Source organism: Pongo abelii, chromosome 5 (genome assembly GCF_028885655.2).
Source record: "Pongo abelii isolate AG06213 chromosome 5, NHGRI_mPonAbe1-v2.0_pri, whole genome shotgun sequence".
Classification (NCBI taxonomy): Eukaryota; Metazoa; Chordata; class Mammalia; order Primates; family Hominidae; genus Pongo; species Pongo abelii.
In genome coordinates, this window is record NC_071990.2 from 83,912,124 (window position 1) to 83,929,905 (window position 17,782).

General features: G+C 37.3%; 1 protein-coding gene across 1 annotated transcript in view; it reads right to left on the bottom strand.

Moving 5' to 3' along the window:
* ME1 (malic enzyme 1) overlaps nucleotides 1-17,782 on the bottom strand; it is a 227,641-nt gene continuing 209,859 nt past the window's right edge. Inside the window, exons 11-14 of the mRNA XM_024248638.3 lie at nucleotides 16,861-17,003; nucleotides 13,324-13,497; nucleotides 6,063-6,161; nucleotides 1-1,701 (exon numbers count right to left, since the gene is read on the bottom strand). Coding sequence (XP_024104406.3) covers nucleotides 1,531-1,701; nucleotides 6,063-6,161; nucleotides 13,324-13,497; nucleotides 16,861-17,003 — 587 coding nt within the window. The 3' untranslated portion in view covers nucleotides 1-1,530. The remainder of the gene's footprint in view (nucleotides 1,702-6,062; nucleotides 6,162-13,323; nucleotides 13,498-16,860; nucleotides 17,004-17,782) is intronic.

The window sequence follows — 17,782 nt, forward strand, 5'->3', positions numbered from 1 at the left end:
TTTTAAGAAAATGGACAATTATTTTATATTTTTATTCATTCACTTTTTCTATGCTTTAATCTTTTGCATAGGTAAACACATTTAGTTAGAGCTATAAGACAACATAGAAACAGACAAGAAATACATAGACATTCTGATTCTTCTCCAAATAACTATTTTGAGGAAACTCTTGACTATATGTTACCTTTAGAAATACCTTAACCTCTTCTTCTCATACCTAAAACAATTTGTGTAACCTTCAACTTTCAATAAAATCATTTTATAGTATAATTTATCTTGAACATCTTATACTCCTTAAAGCATTACTTCAAAAACAAAATTCTTCAAATAATTCTATAAATAAGTAGCAAATGTTATTGCACCTTAGCTTTATAATTTAAAATTTTTTCCATTACTTCAAACATTAGTTTCTAAAGTAAATTAATACAGTCTGGGCATATAACTACTCTTTCTCATAGAATGGTATTAGTCATCACGATATTTTAATCTTATGTAAGGATATTTCTGATACTGGGAACTTAATTATAATACTTTCTCCAAATTCAGGGGAAAGCGAGGTGATTAAAACACAGTTAGCTCTTAATTACCTGAGTTAATTAAGAGGCCATTCTGGCAGGTAACTCCAGTAGGAACCTAACTTGTCGTCTTAAAGATCCTGAGATCTTTAAGAGGTCAGTTCCGCAGGCAGCCCTTTCTCAAGGATCTTAACTATATACTCTCCTTTCAGACCTTCTCACTGCTCAGGCTGTGCTGAACTGAAGGTGCCAACCTCGGGACAGGGGCCACAGTCCACGAAGTCCCTGTAGCAACAGTATGGTAGCTGAAGGATGGGATGTTTGATCAAGGAGAAAAAAAGGTGATTTCAGATGGGATTTCTGACTCAGGATCAAGGTAATAAGAGCTTTACTCTATGAGATGTAACAATGACAAAAGAATATTAAAATCTAAGGCTGCACAAGGCATTGTAAACAGCAGTGATCTTTCTCTTAGAACTGTTAGAATTCGGTTGCACAAAAGAACGTATATGATCTAGGACTGGAATAAAAATACTTGAGAAGTTATCTTTCTCTAGGCAACAAAGTAGTGTTATTTCTGCTTAGCAAAAGTTCACCTATGCCTAGATTCATTTCTAGCTTTTTTTTTTGAAAAGTAGATTTTAACAAAATGGTCAACAAAATAATTATGGGTTTTAATGTTGGTTATGTCAATTTATTACTAATTTTGGTCTTCCCATTAGTGTCCTGTATAAAAATGATGAGTTTCTCAGTAGTAGGTACAACAGCTTTTAAAGAGAACGTAGGCAGAATAATTCAGACAGAAACCATAAATAACCAGAAGGCAAAGTGAAGCAAAATTGTCTCATGTGATGTTTATCCCAATTTATATCGATATTCTTCTATCAATTTTTAGACTGTTAAAGTAAAATCTTAATCTAAGTATCTTATGAATCATTATAAAAGATTCCAACCTTTAAAAATTATGAAAGGTTTAAAGACCTCATTAATAGAGTTAGAAATGTTTGCTATTATCCTACTGGTCAACTTTGGTCTGTATTTTCTGGACCTCTTCAGGCCAAGAATAACAATCAGGTAGAATCTGGTCATAATCAGTACTATACATCTGGGAGCGGACAAATGCTTCTTTGTTTTGTGGTTCAGGATAAACTGTGGCTGTCTTTTCTTGGTATGCATCTTTCACAATCTAGATATAAGAAAAGAATATTAATTATTTTAATAAATAGAGGTAATCGTGAGCCCACGTGAGTGGAAGTTTTTATCCATTTCAAAAACACTGTGTGTCTTATGTTTGCAAAAACATTAAGTGTATTATAATAAAAGCACATATAAGCAATGAAGATATAAGATGAAAATGCAATTATAAATCATACAGTGAGAGAGAAAAATGACACCAGCAACTAAGGAAAGTGTGAACAGGTGAGACTGATTCAAGTACTATCACATCTGGATTTCTCAGAGAAGCCAGTGAGTCTTGACATGACCTGACTGACAATTAACTTGAAATAAATACCTAAATAGTCCTGCTAAACTTGAACCTTGAATTTTCAAGAATCCCTATTCTCACCACAGCCTCCTACAAAATCTCTTCCTGTACCCCAGGGTCTCCTGATCTTGCTCAGCTAATCATCTGGACACCACAGTCAGGATCAGCACTCTTTGCCAGTGTCACAGAATCTCTTGTCATCACGTCCTGTGTTTCATGCATAATTCTAGGCCCTCGTCTGGGGACCCCTCAGAGCTGGCTTTCTCCTTTTGTGGCTATGCATCCTAGAACCATGCAGTAAACTTTCTGTGGTGCTATATTTTTTTCTAGTCTGCACATTATACTTTTTTATCTCTTTTCTTAAAACTTCCTCTTGTGGTTCCTAAAAAGCAATTCCAAACCTTCCCCCATCCTCAAGTTTCCATTTGACTCTCATCACTCACTGGAGAATCACATCATCATATCACATCATGGGAGAAAATTTCTACTACTCAGAGAAAATGACCTTAATTTCCCTTTTGACCAACTCAGACTATCTCCTCAGTGTCTTCATACATCTTCTCTTTCCCTACTTTCTTTAAATGGATTCTCCTCATCAAAATTAATCACTTCATATATACTATTTAATTCACACCAGTTTTTTTTTTTTTTTTGAGATGGAGTCTTACTCTGTCACCCAGGTTGGAGTGCAGTGGCACAATCTCAGCTCACTGCAACCTCCGCCTCCCAGGTTCAAGCGATTCTCCGGCTGGGCGCAGTGGCTCATGCCTGTAATCCCAGCACTTTGGGAGGCCGAGGCAGGTGGATCACCTGAGGTCAGGAGTTCAAGACCAGCCTGACCAACATGGAGAAACCCCGTCTCTACTAAAAATACCAAATTAGCCAGGTGTGGTGGTGCATACCTGTAACCCTAGCTATTCGGGAGGCAGAGGCAGGAGAATCACTTGAACCTGGGAGGCAGAGGTTGCAGTGAGCCGAGATCACACCATTGTACTCTAGCCTGGGCAACAAGAGCAAAACTCCATCTCAAAAACAAAACAAAACAGAACAAAAAACAACAACAAAAAAAACAAGCGATTCTCCTTTCAGCCTCCCAAGGGTTAACAGGCTCCTGCCACCACACCTGGCTAATTTTTGTACTTTTTTAGAAGAGAAGGGGTTTCGCCATGTTGGCCAGGCTGGTCTCAAACTCCTGACCTGAGGTGATCCACCTGCCTTGGCCTCCCAAAGTGCTAGGATTACAGGTGTGAGCCACCATGCCCAGCCGAATTCACATCAGTTCTTAAAACAATATTTATATGACTGACTTATTTTGATAAGTCTGATTTCAAAGAATATCAGAATGATTAAGTATCTCGTCTCAATGTAAAACTATGCATTTATGAACAATTAAGGTTATGAATACTGTGCTGTATTATGAAATGTCTATGAAAAAGCAGGAAACAATATGTATATTTCATAATTATAATAATGTTAGAAAATAAACAAATGAAAGACTCAAAACAAACACAGAAAAAAATAATACTTATATTAGAAAAATAGGATATTGGTTATTTTCCTTTTCTCTATTTGTTTTCCAAGGTGCCTATAATATGGTATTATTACTTTTTAAACAGATTTGTTGAGATATAATTCACACAAAATTCAAGCATTTTAAGTGTACAACTAAATTATTTTTGTAAATTTACTGAGCTGTGCAACAATATTACCACATTCAGTTTTAGAATATTTCCATCACCCCAAAAAGATCCCTTGTGCCTATTTAAGATGGCTATGTTAATTTTATAATAAAACACATTGTTTCATTACTGACATAGACTATGTGGAAATTCATCTCCTCTTTCTGCTCCCAGGTATACCATAGAAATAATCCCTTCTCCCAATGAAATCTTCACTCTCTCTGTCCTGTCAATGCCAAACTCTCTGACAGAGTGGCTTATATTTTATTGCTTTCTTAATTCTCTGCCTTCTACCTCTTGTACATCTTGAAATTTCTTTTGTAAAAGTCTCTGATAACTTGTTAAGTACCAAATAAAAGTCTGCTTCTGTTTTTCTCTCCAGGATTTGGCTGTGTTGATCACAATTTCTACTCCCATTCTGAAATTGTCTCTTTCCTAATTATCGACATGCTGCTCAGTTTGGAGTCTCTTCTTGAAATCCTGACCACTTCTCTTCTTAACTGGCATCTTTCTTCTGTCTTCTAGACAGAATACTAAACTATATTCTATTCTCATTTTTCTTTCCTTTCTATACTTGCTTTCTTGGCAACCTCACCCACTCCTAGACATTCACCAGTTACCACATGAAGAAGATGCCCAGGTCTTTTATCTAGCCTCTCTTTAAGTTTCAGTCATTTCTATCTACTTGATAAAATGGTACATTTGAATGTGCCATTGATACCTCAAACTTGCAGTCCACTTACAATTTCTGTGTATGCACTCTGTATTCTTCCATTATTCTAGGTGTGATATCTGAATCTTTTGGCACTCCCCTGCTGTCCCCTGCTTTTTTTCTCCTCTAATCATAAGCTAACTCCTTTTCATTTAAATCTCCAAAATGAACTTAAAATGATAATATGCTATTCAGTATATTAATAGTTTAAACTACTTAAAAACTAGCAGATACATATTTGTAGAATATATGAACATACTTTTTCATAAATAGATAACCAAGCAGATTATTATGTAAAGGTTTTTAGAGAATTACTTCTTTTTTTAAGAGACTACCTTCAGTCAACTAGATAAATAATGATATGTGACTCTTAAATGGTGTTGTTTAGATAACTTGCTAATAGCTTAAGCTAGTGATTTTCAATCCGGAGCAATTTGGCCCCCAAGGGGATGCTTGACAATGTCTGGAAACAGCTTTGGTTGATACAGCTGAGCAGATGCTACTGACATCTAGTGGGCAGAGGCCAGGAATGGTGCTGAAGATTGTACAATGCCTGGGACAGCCGCATGATGGTTATTGACCCAAAATGTCCACAACGCTGAAGTAGAGAAATCCCAATTTAAACATATAACTACTGTCATGGCTAAACTGTGTTCCTCCCACCCCAAATTCATTGTTGAAGCCCTAACCACTAGTACCTCAGAATATGAGTGTATTTAGAAATAGGCCTTTAAGGAGATAATTAAGTTAAAATGAGACCGTTAGTATGGTCTATAATCCAATTTGATGGGTGTCCTTATGAGAAGGAGAAATTTGGACACACAAGCATGTACACACACAGAGAAAAGGCCATATGGGGACACAGAAAGAGGGCAGCCATCTGCCAGCCAAGGAGAGAGGCCTCAGAGGAAACCAAACCTGCAAACATCTTTATCTTAGACTTCTAGCTCCCAGAATTATGGGAAAATAGTTTTCTGTTGTTTAAGCCACACAGTCTGTGGCTTAAATACTTAAAAACAGTTACTACATAACCGTGGTATGTAGTTATCCCAGCCCAAGAAAACTAATACAATTACGCTGCAAAAAAAGTCCACTTATCTTCCAGTTTAGTTACAGAAAATTTCTCTGCCTTTGGGTTCTTCTTGGCTAACTCCTTCAGTAGCTCATCTGCCACCCCAACAGCTTTCAAGTTCTTTGCCCTCTTTATTTTGCCTTCCGCCCAGTATTATCAGTTGTGATCTGTCATTTATGATGCCATACATCATAGTGGCATGGATATGGAAGGTGGTTCAAGGTCTAAATGTTACTATAACATATCTGTAATATTTTGGTAATTATCACTAATGTGATATAGAAAAGAATAACTTTAAAAAGGTGAAATGGGAGAAATCTGGCCGACAGGAAGCCCTAATGAATTATTTAAATTTTAGGAGAAAAAAAGAATGATAGAGAGGGAGATTAATTATTTGGCCCAATACTTCCATTCTTCTCTGAGAAGCAAATGTAGCTCCTAAGCTCTACAGTGTCAGTGTGCCTCATTTCTCTGACTTCTGACATAGTAAGGTGATACAGATATACATTTCAAGGAAGCAGATTTTTAATATTTAAAAATGCATGTTTAGCAAGAAAAGGAAGGAAAAATAATGAAGATTGAACAAGAGTGGTTTTACCTTTTCTGCAATTTTCAGAGAAACATCTCTAATGGTATTCAAAGGAGGATAAAGCCGACCCTCTTCCAAGTGTTTATCTGACACTTGCTGAGCTATAACCTTATAAAAAAAGAAAGAAAAAAAGTGTTTATACTTCACACGATACAATGTGGTGGGTATGCAAATAACTAAGTGAACGGTTACATATAATGGTCTGTACAAAAACCAGTGACATTAATATGATTACCTAATTTCGTCCCCACCTCTATCAACAAAGAAACTAAGCCCAGAGTGGTGTGGTGGTGGTTGAGATCACACAATTGGTGAAAAAGATGGGAATAGAATCTAGGTTTCCTTTTAGTCCACTTCCTTTTCTATTGTACCATGAAATACTAGATACTTTCCAATTGATACATTAGGGGAAAAAGGGAAAAGAAAAGAAAGAAAGAGGAAGATGATAGAGTAATGAAAATGGATCCTGAAAGCAGAGGAGGACAGCTACCCAAGGCTAAGCATGCCATTACTCCCAGCTCTGAGTCATATTCTTGTGCAGGAGGTAGAGCAAAAGGCTGAGAAAGCTAGTTCAGAGTCTCACTACAAGTAGGATTTTAATTTTACACAGACTCTGGATTATCTAAATCACCTAATTAGCCTCAACATTTGCTGTCCCCAAACCATTCCCTAGTTCCAAATCAAACAGTGTTAAATTTTGTATTTAACCCTAAGGCAGAGAGGGAGATTCAGTAACCCTGATGTTCTCTCCAGCTCTAAGACTTTGATTAAATTTCTAGATGGGGGCGAATCTAAATCAGCTTATACCTAGGCCTTTGTTCCATGACAATGTGGATGCAGAGAGGGAGTAGGAAACCTTCCTCTTTTGTAACATTTTAAATAATCAAATACTTATTTTTCAGTATATCCTCTTTTAGATTTTTAAATCATGAAATTATTTCCAAAATATTATTCTTCGCCATCAGCAAATATATATGACACTGAACAAGCATTAACACTACAGAGAAGCTAAAGAAAAGTGTTATTGTCCTTGAGAGATGTATAATTTAGTGAGGTAACAGAGCATGGGAAGAAAAAGAGAACGCTGAAAGAGAAGAAGGCTTAGGCTAATGGTGAAATATGGGTGCTAAGAAATCCAGAGGAAGAGCAGTTCTGGAAGGCCTCATAGCGCACAGTGGTTTGAAAGGCAAACCTACAGGAAAGCCTGGAGTTAGACAAACAGAAAGTAGGTAGGCATTCCAGACAAAAAACAGAGTCAGACCAAAGGCAGAGTTGTGTGTGAGCTGGACTCAGCACACCCAAGTGTCCTGACCTGGGGGAGCAGAGGGTCTAGGTACAGAAATAAGGACTGGAGCATTATCAATGTTAAAAAAGGAATTTGGAGTTAAATCCCGTCGGTGACTAAGGACTTCTGACCAGGGACATTTAGGCAGAGGTAAGATGGGGGAAGGGAGAAGGAGGTAAAGTTACTAGTATAACTATTTGTTTGATTAGTATTGCTCCACATATTATACAAAATATTATAACATATAATTGTAGGGTGTTGACCATAATTTTATAATAAACTCACCATTTAACTCATTAATTTCTTGCCTTTGTAACTAGGATGTTTGCCCTAGAATTAGTCATCAGGGTCCCAAACTTTAGGACAAAGAGACATTAACTATTCCACACTATCAGGAAGTCACCAAACAAGTGGGGCTTGCCATCTACCTCAGAAGTAGAATCAGCCCTGCCAACCCCACAAACCATAGCCACCCACTTCCAGAAGGCTGAGCTAGTGAGAGGCAGGGAAATTTGCTGGAACCATGGTTTGGCCTACTGGGTAATGTAGTGGCTTTTTCCTCCCCTCTTTTTGGTGCATGCTACTCCTTCTTAAAGGCTTATGGTGTCCTCAAGGAAAGACTGGGGGGCATTCTTTTCCCCTACTCAGTGTGAGCAGTTATAGGTATGTGTACTTAAGCAGAGAAGAGAATGGGAAAGGGAGAGCCAGACAGACAGGGTGGCTGTAAGCTGTATGCATTCCCATCAGTGGATCTGGTATGGGTACACGAGTTTCCAAGGTCAAGTGGCCACAGCAGAGGAGGCCCCCGCATCCCTGGGGACCTGAAGAAGTGTAAGGAAGCTAAGCTGAAGCCAGACATCCTACATCAGAGGGCCAGATTTGGACCCTGCCAGAGAGGATTAGTGGAGTTAATAATAGAGTTAATAAAAGAGATGTTTGCCCTTTTCCATGCCCTTCCTTCTTTTCTCCAACATATTTGAAGAAGTAGGCCTTAGCAAAAAGAGGGAAGAGGTTTCTCAGAGTCGAGCCAAACATTTCCCCCCAAATTCCTCAAAGTGCTAGCGTCAGAGAAAGAGTAAAAGAACAGATGGGTTTTCTCTACCTGCTACTGCAGGCCTCTCCTACTGCAGGGAGAGGACATGACATTTGAATTGGATATAACATTTTGAACTGCACAGATGTTTAATTATTATTCACTGATGTATTCTCAGCACTCAGAATAATGCCTAGCATATGTTAGGGATTTAATTAAAAGAATATTAAAAGAATGAGTGAACTGAAAGTTATGGGCTCTTACCGAAATGTCACTAAGAGAAACAAGAGGGAGAGCTGGTGGAGAATGATTTAAAACAATGACTGGGGCAAAATAAAACCATTTTATGTTAATTGCTCCACTGAATTGAAACTTCTTGTTGTTCTGCAAAGGAGGTGTGGCAGATTTAAATAATAATTTCTTGGATGTTAAAGCAAAAACTTTTCTGGGTGTCAGGTATTGTTATTTAATTGGATAGAACAAAATGAATAGCACAATGTTAAAAAGATGTCAGAGCATGGTGGTTGAAGGCTCAAGCTCTGGTGTGAGGTAGACCTATGTTTGAATTCTAATTCCATCAATTACTATCTGTTTTGTATTTGGGCAAATTAATTAACCTTTTTAGGCCTCAGTTTTCTCATCAGTAATATAGGACTAATAATAGTTCCTAATTCATAAGGATTAAATGAAATACATGCCAGCAAACAATTTACCACAGTGTCTGTCAGAAAAGTATTCAATTAAACTCAGCTATTTTGTTTTATGTATGTATGTATGTATGTATGTGAAACAGGGTCTCATTCAGATTGCCTACGCTGGAATGTAGGCAATCTCCCTTGGCTTGGGTGATTCTGCCGCCTCAGACTCCCGAGTAGCTGAGACTACAGGTGTGTGCCATCATGCCCAACTAATTTTTTTTTTTTTTGTATTTTTAGCAGAGATAGGGTTTCGCCATGTTGGCCAGGCTGGTCTCAAACTCCTGAGCTCAAGCGATCCACCTACCTCAGCTTTCCAAAGTGTTGGGATTACAGACGTGAGCCACTGCACCTGACCAGCTATTTTGTTTTAAAAAAGAACCACTAGGCAGCCCACATGGCCAAATGGAAGCAAAATAGCTTTTGGTGTCAGATCTGGCTCTATAGTGTATAGATTGTTAGCTATTTAATTTGGGGGCAATTTCTACAACGAATCAACTTCAAGTTTTTTCAACTATTTATACGACATAATACGTGTATTCCACCTATAAACACCAGGACTCTGCTGGCATCCAATTTCATTGTTTCTTCTCTAGAATGCCACACAAATGTCATTTTAAAGAGATTGGAGACAGTCACAGGATAGCTGAGTAAAGAAGAGTCATTCTGAATCCTTACTCTCCATGTGTGACTGTCCATGATGATTACCTAAAGGGTCCTCTGAGCAGATAACAGAAAGGAGTGGAGCAAGGCAGATGAGAAGACACCAGCCTGTGATTCAGGAGAAGTGGTGTGAAGATAGGAGGCTGATATTTGTCTCCCAGGTGTGAACAGGATGTGAGGAATCTGTTCCCAGGATACACTACAGACCACACAGGGCCAGGAGGGCTGATCACCAGAGGTCCAGAAGACTGTCTACAGTGCCAGGAAAGCCAAAAATCTCTTCATGATATAAAAATGTCCAGAAATATTCTTAATATTCTTTGAGATTGGTGCTAACCCATGACATTTCTAGTTCCATAAGAGCTTCAACTAGTATTTTGACAATAATCCTAACAGTTATTAAATTTGTGGTTGCAAAACAAAATATTCAGAAATATCTCCTATATGTTACTTTTGTTAACTACAAAATATAATCTAGACAAGAAGTACTTTTCTTCTTTTTGGGGTCGTCTGGTAGTGAATGTCTGTGGTATTGTATTTATTCCTCTTGCTAAGATACATGACTGGTTCTATTTAATCCTATTCAAAAAGTATTTACTAATTTTCTGCTTTGTGCCTAGCATTGTGCTAGATACTACTGAAGTTTTAAAAGAAGTTTATGGAAGACTCTCTGTCTTTAAAAAAGATAATCTACAGGCCGGGTGCGGTGGCTCATGCCTGTAATCCCAGCACTTTGGGAGGCCAAGTCGGGCTGATCACAAGGTCAAGAGATCGAGACCAGTCTGGCCAACATGGTGAAATCCCGTCTCTACTAAAAACACAAAAATTAGCTGGGTGTATTAGCATGTGACTCCCAGATACTTGGGAGGCTGAGGCAGGAGTATTGCTTGAACCAGGGAGTTGGAGGTTGCAGTGGGCCAAGATCACACCACTGCACTCCAGCTTGGCAACAGAGCAAGACTCCGTCTCAAAAAAAAAAAAAAAAAAAAAAAAGGATAATCTACAATTTAGTTATAAAGGCAACACCTAATCTTTTACAATAGGAAGCTCTCAGGAGTGTATCACAACCAGAAATAAAATTAAATGTCAAAGTGTGTAATAAAGACAGCCATGGCTATGGAGAAAGATCAAGATGAGCTAGACTTGTCACAAAAAGATTCCAGGATGTGGTGGTATTTAAGCAGTACCCTAAAGGAGGAGCTTAGATCATTGGAGAATAATTCTCAGGTCTTTCCAGACAGGATAAGAGATAAGCAGTTACACAGGCGTACATATGCATGGTGTGTTTGAAGGCTATGGGATGAGGGAGAATGAAAAGAATGTCAAGCTTCTAAGCTTTGCTGCCTGCTTGGAAAGGGGGTATCACTAATAAAAATGTGAATGCTGAGAGTGAGGAAAGGTAAGTAAGGCTTTCATAATGTTGTGTTTAAGGACACAGTAGGGCATGTCTGTGGAATTACCCAACAGGCAACTGGAGATATGGAAAAAGATGAGAATAGAGATACACAGATTTGGCCACTACTAGAAGGAAGATAATAGAAATGAATGAATGAATGAGATATTTGAAAGCATAAGAAAAAGAGAAGAAAAAACTGGTAACAAAAAAGGAATGCTAGAAAAAAAACTCTTACTTAAAAGGGAGATGAAAAGGAGACAAGGAAAATAATGAGTGGGGACATAATTGAGATGATATAAAAACAGGAATATTGTGTTGAAGCCTAAGAGAAAACCAGCAGAAAGGCCAAGAGATGCAGCCAGAGAGATCACTAGCTATGACAGGAATTAGTGATGTGGTATGTTGACAACACTACATTTTTTGTTCCTTCAAAGTGTTTTTCGGTAGTGATTGTTACTTTTCTTGGAGAGTAAACTGAAAATATTTTTCATGGAATTTGTCACTAGAGGGTGCTAGAGTTATTTAAGAAAGAAAACACTGACTATTGCAGGTAACCAAAACTCTGATGTGCCTATTCTAAAAGACAATGATTACATTTTCCTTAATGCAAAAGCAACTTTTACATGCTCTCTTAGTAATTAGACATCCATTTATGTTTAACAAGATTTTCTGAGTTAAAGAAAACCTGCGACATCAGCTGGCATGCTTTTTAATGCAGTGAAGAAAATGACAGGAGAACATTATTGCTTCCAAGCATCTGTTCTCATAGAATGATGCCAGGTGCTAGCCACCAAGATTATGCTCCTTTAGATCACATCAGTAACATAAGAATCTTTGTCTACATTCTTGGGGTTCCTCTTCACAATGGAAAAAATATTTGCAGGATAAAAATATTTGAATATCAATCAAGTTCTTTGGATCAGTTCAGCTGCAAAGGTTTAATCGTAAGAGAAGAAATTCACTTAAGTTTCTCATCCACAAGTGGTAACCTGTTCAAATCTGAAACATGATATCAACCTGATGAACATCAACCTGATGATTATCAAAAGCTCATGATTTTACAAATATATGCCCAATCACCGTATCATCCTGCTGAGGCTTGGGAAGGGGAGGGAAACTGATAGGAACATGCAGCTCATGATATCTCTTGTGCCAGGAATTATCAAAGTCCTTTGCCTCTGACCTAAGAGTTTCAGGTCTTCTGTCAATATCTATGAAATTGTGGCTAACTTGTTACCTTGCAAGTAGAGTACAATCTCAGATCTTTCACAGTTTCATGACAGTACAAGATTCCCCAGTGGGTCTGCTTTGTGATGTTCTGAGAATCTTTCCTCAAGGCCCAGACAGAGCTCACTTCTCCTATTCTTTTAATGATTTTATAAACAACTAGTTTCCGATTTTGATTTAATTTGTGCTTAAATACTAGGGTGGTTTCTGTTTCCTGTACTGAACCCTGAATAATAAACATGTGCACTATACCATATCAGATTTTCACTTTAAACCTTCAAAATGCCATTCATTATTAAGCACTGTTCTCAACAGGGAAATATTTACCACTTAATCATCATTTGGAAACAATTCTGTTTTTGCTTTTTTTTAGGTTAACAGTCTAGCTCTGTAGCCCAGGATGCAGTGCAGTAGCGCGATCTCAGCTCACTGCAACCTCTGCCTCCTAGGTTCAAGCAATTCTCCTGCCTCAGCCTCTTGAGTTGGGGTGGGGGGGATCACAGGCAAGCACCACCATGCCCAGCTAATGTTTGTATTTTTAGTAGAGATGAAGTTTCACCATGCTGGCCAAGCTGGCCTCGAACTCCTGGGCTCAAGTGATCCGCCTGCCTCAGCCTCCCAAAGTGCTGGGATTAGGGGCATGAGCCACCACACCCAGCCCTGGAAACAATATTTTTAATTGTCTCATCACTGTCACAGAACTTGATCTGATGTGTGAAGACACAAAAATGTTCCTCTTAAGAAATAAAAAACACAATTTTTCTAATGACTACTGAAGAAGAACCTTTTGTTTGTGAGTCGGTATGAACATGCTACCCACCCCTTATACTCCACTGGGAAAGATTTTCTCTTCTTCAGACTTTACTTCTTTCAGAGAGTAAGCTGAGATGCTAGATAAATAAAACAGACAACCTAGGCTGAGCACACTTGGTATTTTAAACCCTTGGTAAACTTAGAGGATTTTATGATACCTCAGCAGTAGTGAGGAAAATCTTATCTGTGATCTGCCTCAATCCACACGCCACAACACCAAGAGCAACTCCAGGGAACACATAGGAATTATTGCCTTGGCCAGGATATAAGGTCTGTCCATTTGGAAGAGTGACTGGATCAAAAGGACTGCCACTGGCAAAAATTGCACGTCCCTGCAACAAAGACACATACAACTCACTTTAAAAAGAAGCAGAATATTTTAAAACAAATGTATCATAACAGAACTACCCCACAGCCTAAACTGTAAGTACTTAGAAAGAAGTCTAGTTTTTTATTAACTTGCTAATAAGTCTGAACAAGCTTTTGTGATGTTGTGCAATCAGTTCTGGAATGGGGGATTATTACTATTCTCTGTCTTACTCTTTACTTCCAGGAGGAGCATGCAAAGTACAGGATGCCCTAAGACCATCACTCTATTCTCTGCAGTGGTTTAACCCACAGGGTCATCAACCATTTCTATATAGGCTTCCAATTATAGGCATCTGAAGATAAAAAATGATGGGCTAATATTTAAGTATTGAAAATAATGATATTTTAGGTTGGGGTTTAGGAATCAACACATTTCCAAAATAAAAACTGGGAAAATCATATATATTTCTATATTGTAAAGACTTATGTGGGCTGGGCACAGTGGCTCATGCCTGTAATCCCAGCACATTGGGAGACCGAGGGGGGCAGATCACTTGAAGTCAGGAGTTTGAGATCAGCCTGGCCAACATGGTGAAACCCCATTTCTACTAAAAATATAAAAAGTGACTGGGGAGTGGTGGTGGGTGCCTGTAAGCCCAGCTACTCGAGAGGCTGAGGCAGGAGAATCGCTTGAACTCAGGAAGCAGAGGTTGCAGTGAGCCTAGATCACACCACTGCACTCCAGCCTGGGCGACAAAGCAAGATTCCAGCTCAAAAAAATAAAATAAAATAAAGTAAAATAAAATGAAATAAAATAAAATAAAATAAAGAGTTATGTGGAGAATCACATAGGAAACAAACTCATTGGCAGGAGTAGAATTGGCAAGGAAGAAGAAGATTAAGTTATCAATATTTTTCAACAATTGTCTTCATTTTGCCTAGTATTAATATTTTGTCATAATTGTTTCGAGGAATCTCATGTACTGCTTGCTTTAAAAAGGCATGAACTTGGCTGGGCGTGGTGGCTCACGCCTGTAATCCCAGCATTTTGGGAGGTCGAGGAGGGTGGATCACTTGAGGTCAGGAGTTGGAGACCAGCCTGGCCAACATGGTGAAAGACCATCTCTACTAAAAATACAAAAATTAGCTGGGTGTGGTGGTGGGCACCTGTAATCCCAGCTACTCAGGAAGCTGAGGCAGGAGAACTGCTTGAAGCTGGGAGGCGGAGGTTGCAGTGAGCCGAGATCGTGCCATTGCACTCCAGCCTGGGTGACAGAGTGAGACTCCATCTCAAAAAAAAAAAAGGCATTAACTAGGGCCTGTTAGGTGCTGCATTTCATATTGCTAATCAAAAGAACATAATATCTGTGATGGTGAGAGTGGACATCTAGTTGAGAGTATTTAGGCTTCAAAGTAGGAATCAGAAACCCTCAACAAATAAAGCATCACAGTCTAAGAAATCTATTTGAAAAGTCTAAAGCATCAAATCCCCAAGGCATAGTTTAAATGATGACAGAATGGGTTTTAACTTTCATATCTCTTGGATCTAGAGTCTAAATAATATTAATACTAACCTATTTTTAGCAAATGTCATAATATACCTTTTAGTTGTTCTTAAAGTTGTATAACAGAAATTCAACCTTCTTTGAGAGATAAAAAGATGAAAATAGATGAGGCAGAAAAACAAATTCTCATCTAGCTGTTTATAAGACACTGTTACGTTTTGCACAGAATTCGGTTTTGTTTTCAGACAAGTCTGACACCTTAAGCTCTTTAGCAGATAAAACATTTTGTTATAAACAACTTTCTAATGTAACTAAATTATTACTTCATATATGAAGGTTTTGGAAAATTATATTTGAGAAAGAGGCCTGTAACATTATATATATGTATCTCCCCCTCCTCCTGCACTCCCACTCTTCCTGCCTGTCTTTCTATAATCACCATATTTTAAGGAGAAATGTCATTAAATAAATGATAGTACTGTAGCTAGCTAAATATTCTCATATATATGTTATTAACATGGTGAAGGAAACCTTCCCATACCATTTTTGGATTATATTTTTATGGTTCAATAGTCTTTTTGTATATTGTAACTTAACCGTTCCTATCTTCACCTGTGCCTACAGTAGCAGAAACTCACATCCAGCAACAGGCAGACCTTTCCTTTTTCTCCAATCCTTTAGCCAAACCAGTGTCTAAATTTTCATCCCCAAAATAACTTTCAATGTTTTATGCAGAAAAACATAGAACATTAGGCAAGATGATAAGCAAGAGTTGAGGCATACACTTATATCAGACACATTCAAAGTTTAAAACACAACTACATAAATTTGGCTAATTTTGTTTATGTGAGTTATAGATAAGTCTCTTAACCTTTGAGGCCTGTTGAGATATATTAAGACAAAATAATTAATTAAACACTTGTTTATTATATGCCTAGTATGTGCAAGGCATGATGCTAAAATTTTGTTGTTGCTCAAAGGACTTTTTTTTCCTTTAAGGATTTAAGGACTACTGAATAATGTGAGGCAAATTCCCCAATCTAGAGATCAGATAAAAATTAAAATCAGTGAGAACACTTATGCCATCCCAAATAAGAGAGATAAACAATGGAGTGGCTCCTTGCCAAAAAAAATCATTAATTCCAGTATTGAGCATTTAAGGATATATGATTAAAATAGAGCCATTAAGTTCCAGTTAGTGCAGAGTGACATAGCTTTCATGTTTACCTCTCTAGTTCATTTTGGATTTCTTTCCAAAATAAATATTTTAGATAGATATGACTCAACCTCTATTTTGTTGTAATGATATTTTAAAGTCTTTGAAGGGAAAAAAGGCTCCTTTCAGCATATCAGCCAAATATATATTAGTACAAACATGGTATAAAATAAATCATAGTAAAATATTGAAGCATTGATGACTCCTATCCCAATCTGGCTAGATGTCAAGATAGTTGCCCAAATGTTCCACCCATAGTACCAAAACCCAAACCCAGGATTTAGCAAAGCAAAAATAAGGTTGTGGTTTTACATTGTATGCTTCAGTGTTTGGGAATAGCTCGTTAAAAGCTATTTTAATAAGCCTCTAGAACCAAGCTGCTTCCTTTCTATTTAACTTTTATGTTTAAATCTTAGAAATTTCCAAATCACTTGTGGAAAATTATCAGTAAAACATTAAAATATGTATTTTATTTTGTTGAAGAAGAGGATTTATACAACATTCTAGAAAAGGAAATAGTTCTTATCCCTCTGATCTGTGTGCTTTTCTTTCCATTTTGGTTGTATAATTTTTAAACTTAAACAGTAAGCACCTTAGATATCCTAGGCCTCCCTATAATGAATAAAAATTTGATTATTAAAATATCTGTTATAGTTTTACTTTACCTTGGTTATTTTGTAGCACTGCTCTGCAGAACATTCTGCTTTGCTAGTTGGATTACTCAAAGCAAAAATAATAGGCCGTTCATTGAAGGCAGCCATATCTTTGAGAATTTGTTCTGAGAATGCACCACCAATTGCAGCAACTCCTAATGAAGAAATATGAAGCTGGTAATTAACACTATCACTGGTTAATTCACACAAGAAGACCATGCCTCAAATCAATGATATCTGTCAGGTCATTTTCTAATAGACCCTAAACAAAATGCTATATAGACTATTTGTATTAAAGTATAGTGACAAAAAGAGGCAAGTTTGTTAATGCCAACAATCCTTACAATCCTTAGGGTCACAAATCTACAAATATCTATTAAAAATTAAAGATAATATTTGGCTCCTATAGTACATTGAGTTAGTTACCAATCACTTGGAAATTTGTATCTAATAGGTAAACTTTCTTTTTAAGCAATTCTATGAGTATATTTCAGTCTGTCAGGCTATAAAGCAATTACGTTTTATAAACCAACGCTATCACTTAAGACAACCATCTGATTCAATTGCAAAAGTAAAGTACCACCCACTGAAGTAACTTTAACAGAAGAATAAAGCAATTAGCATAATGGAAATGAAAAACGGTAAGATTATTGACAGAATATATTTTGTAAAAACAATATTAAACACTTAGTAAAGTTCCTGTCATGGAGTAAGTACTTGTTTTATTGTAGTTATCATCATTATTTTCAACATTGTCATGTGTTTCACAAGAGCTTGTAGGAATGGAGTATAATACAGGGTAAAAATCAAAATTATATATGCACAAAATAAAGGATAAAGTTTCATAAATTCCTTTGAGTTTTCTAAAACCACTTTAAAGTCTTGCAGTGCACATGCATTGTGTAAGTACTGTATTAAGTGCTATAAGGAACAT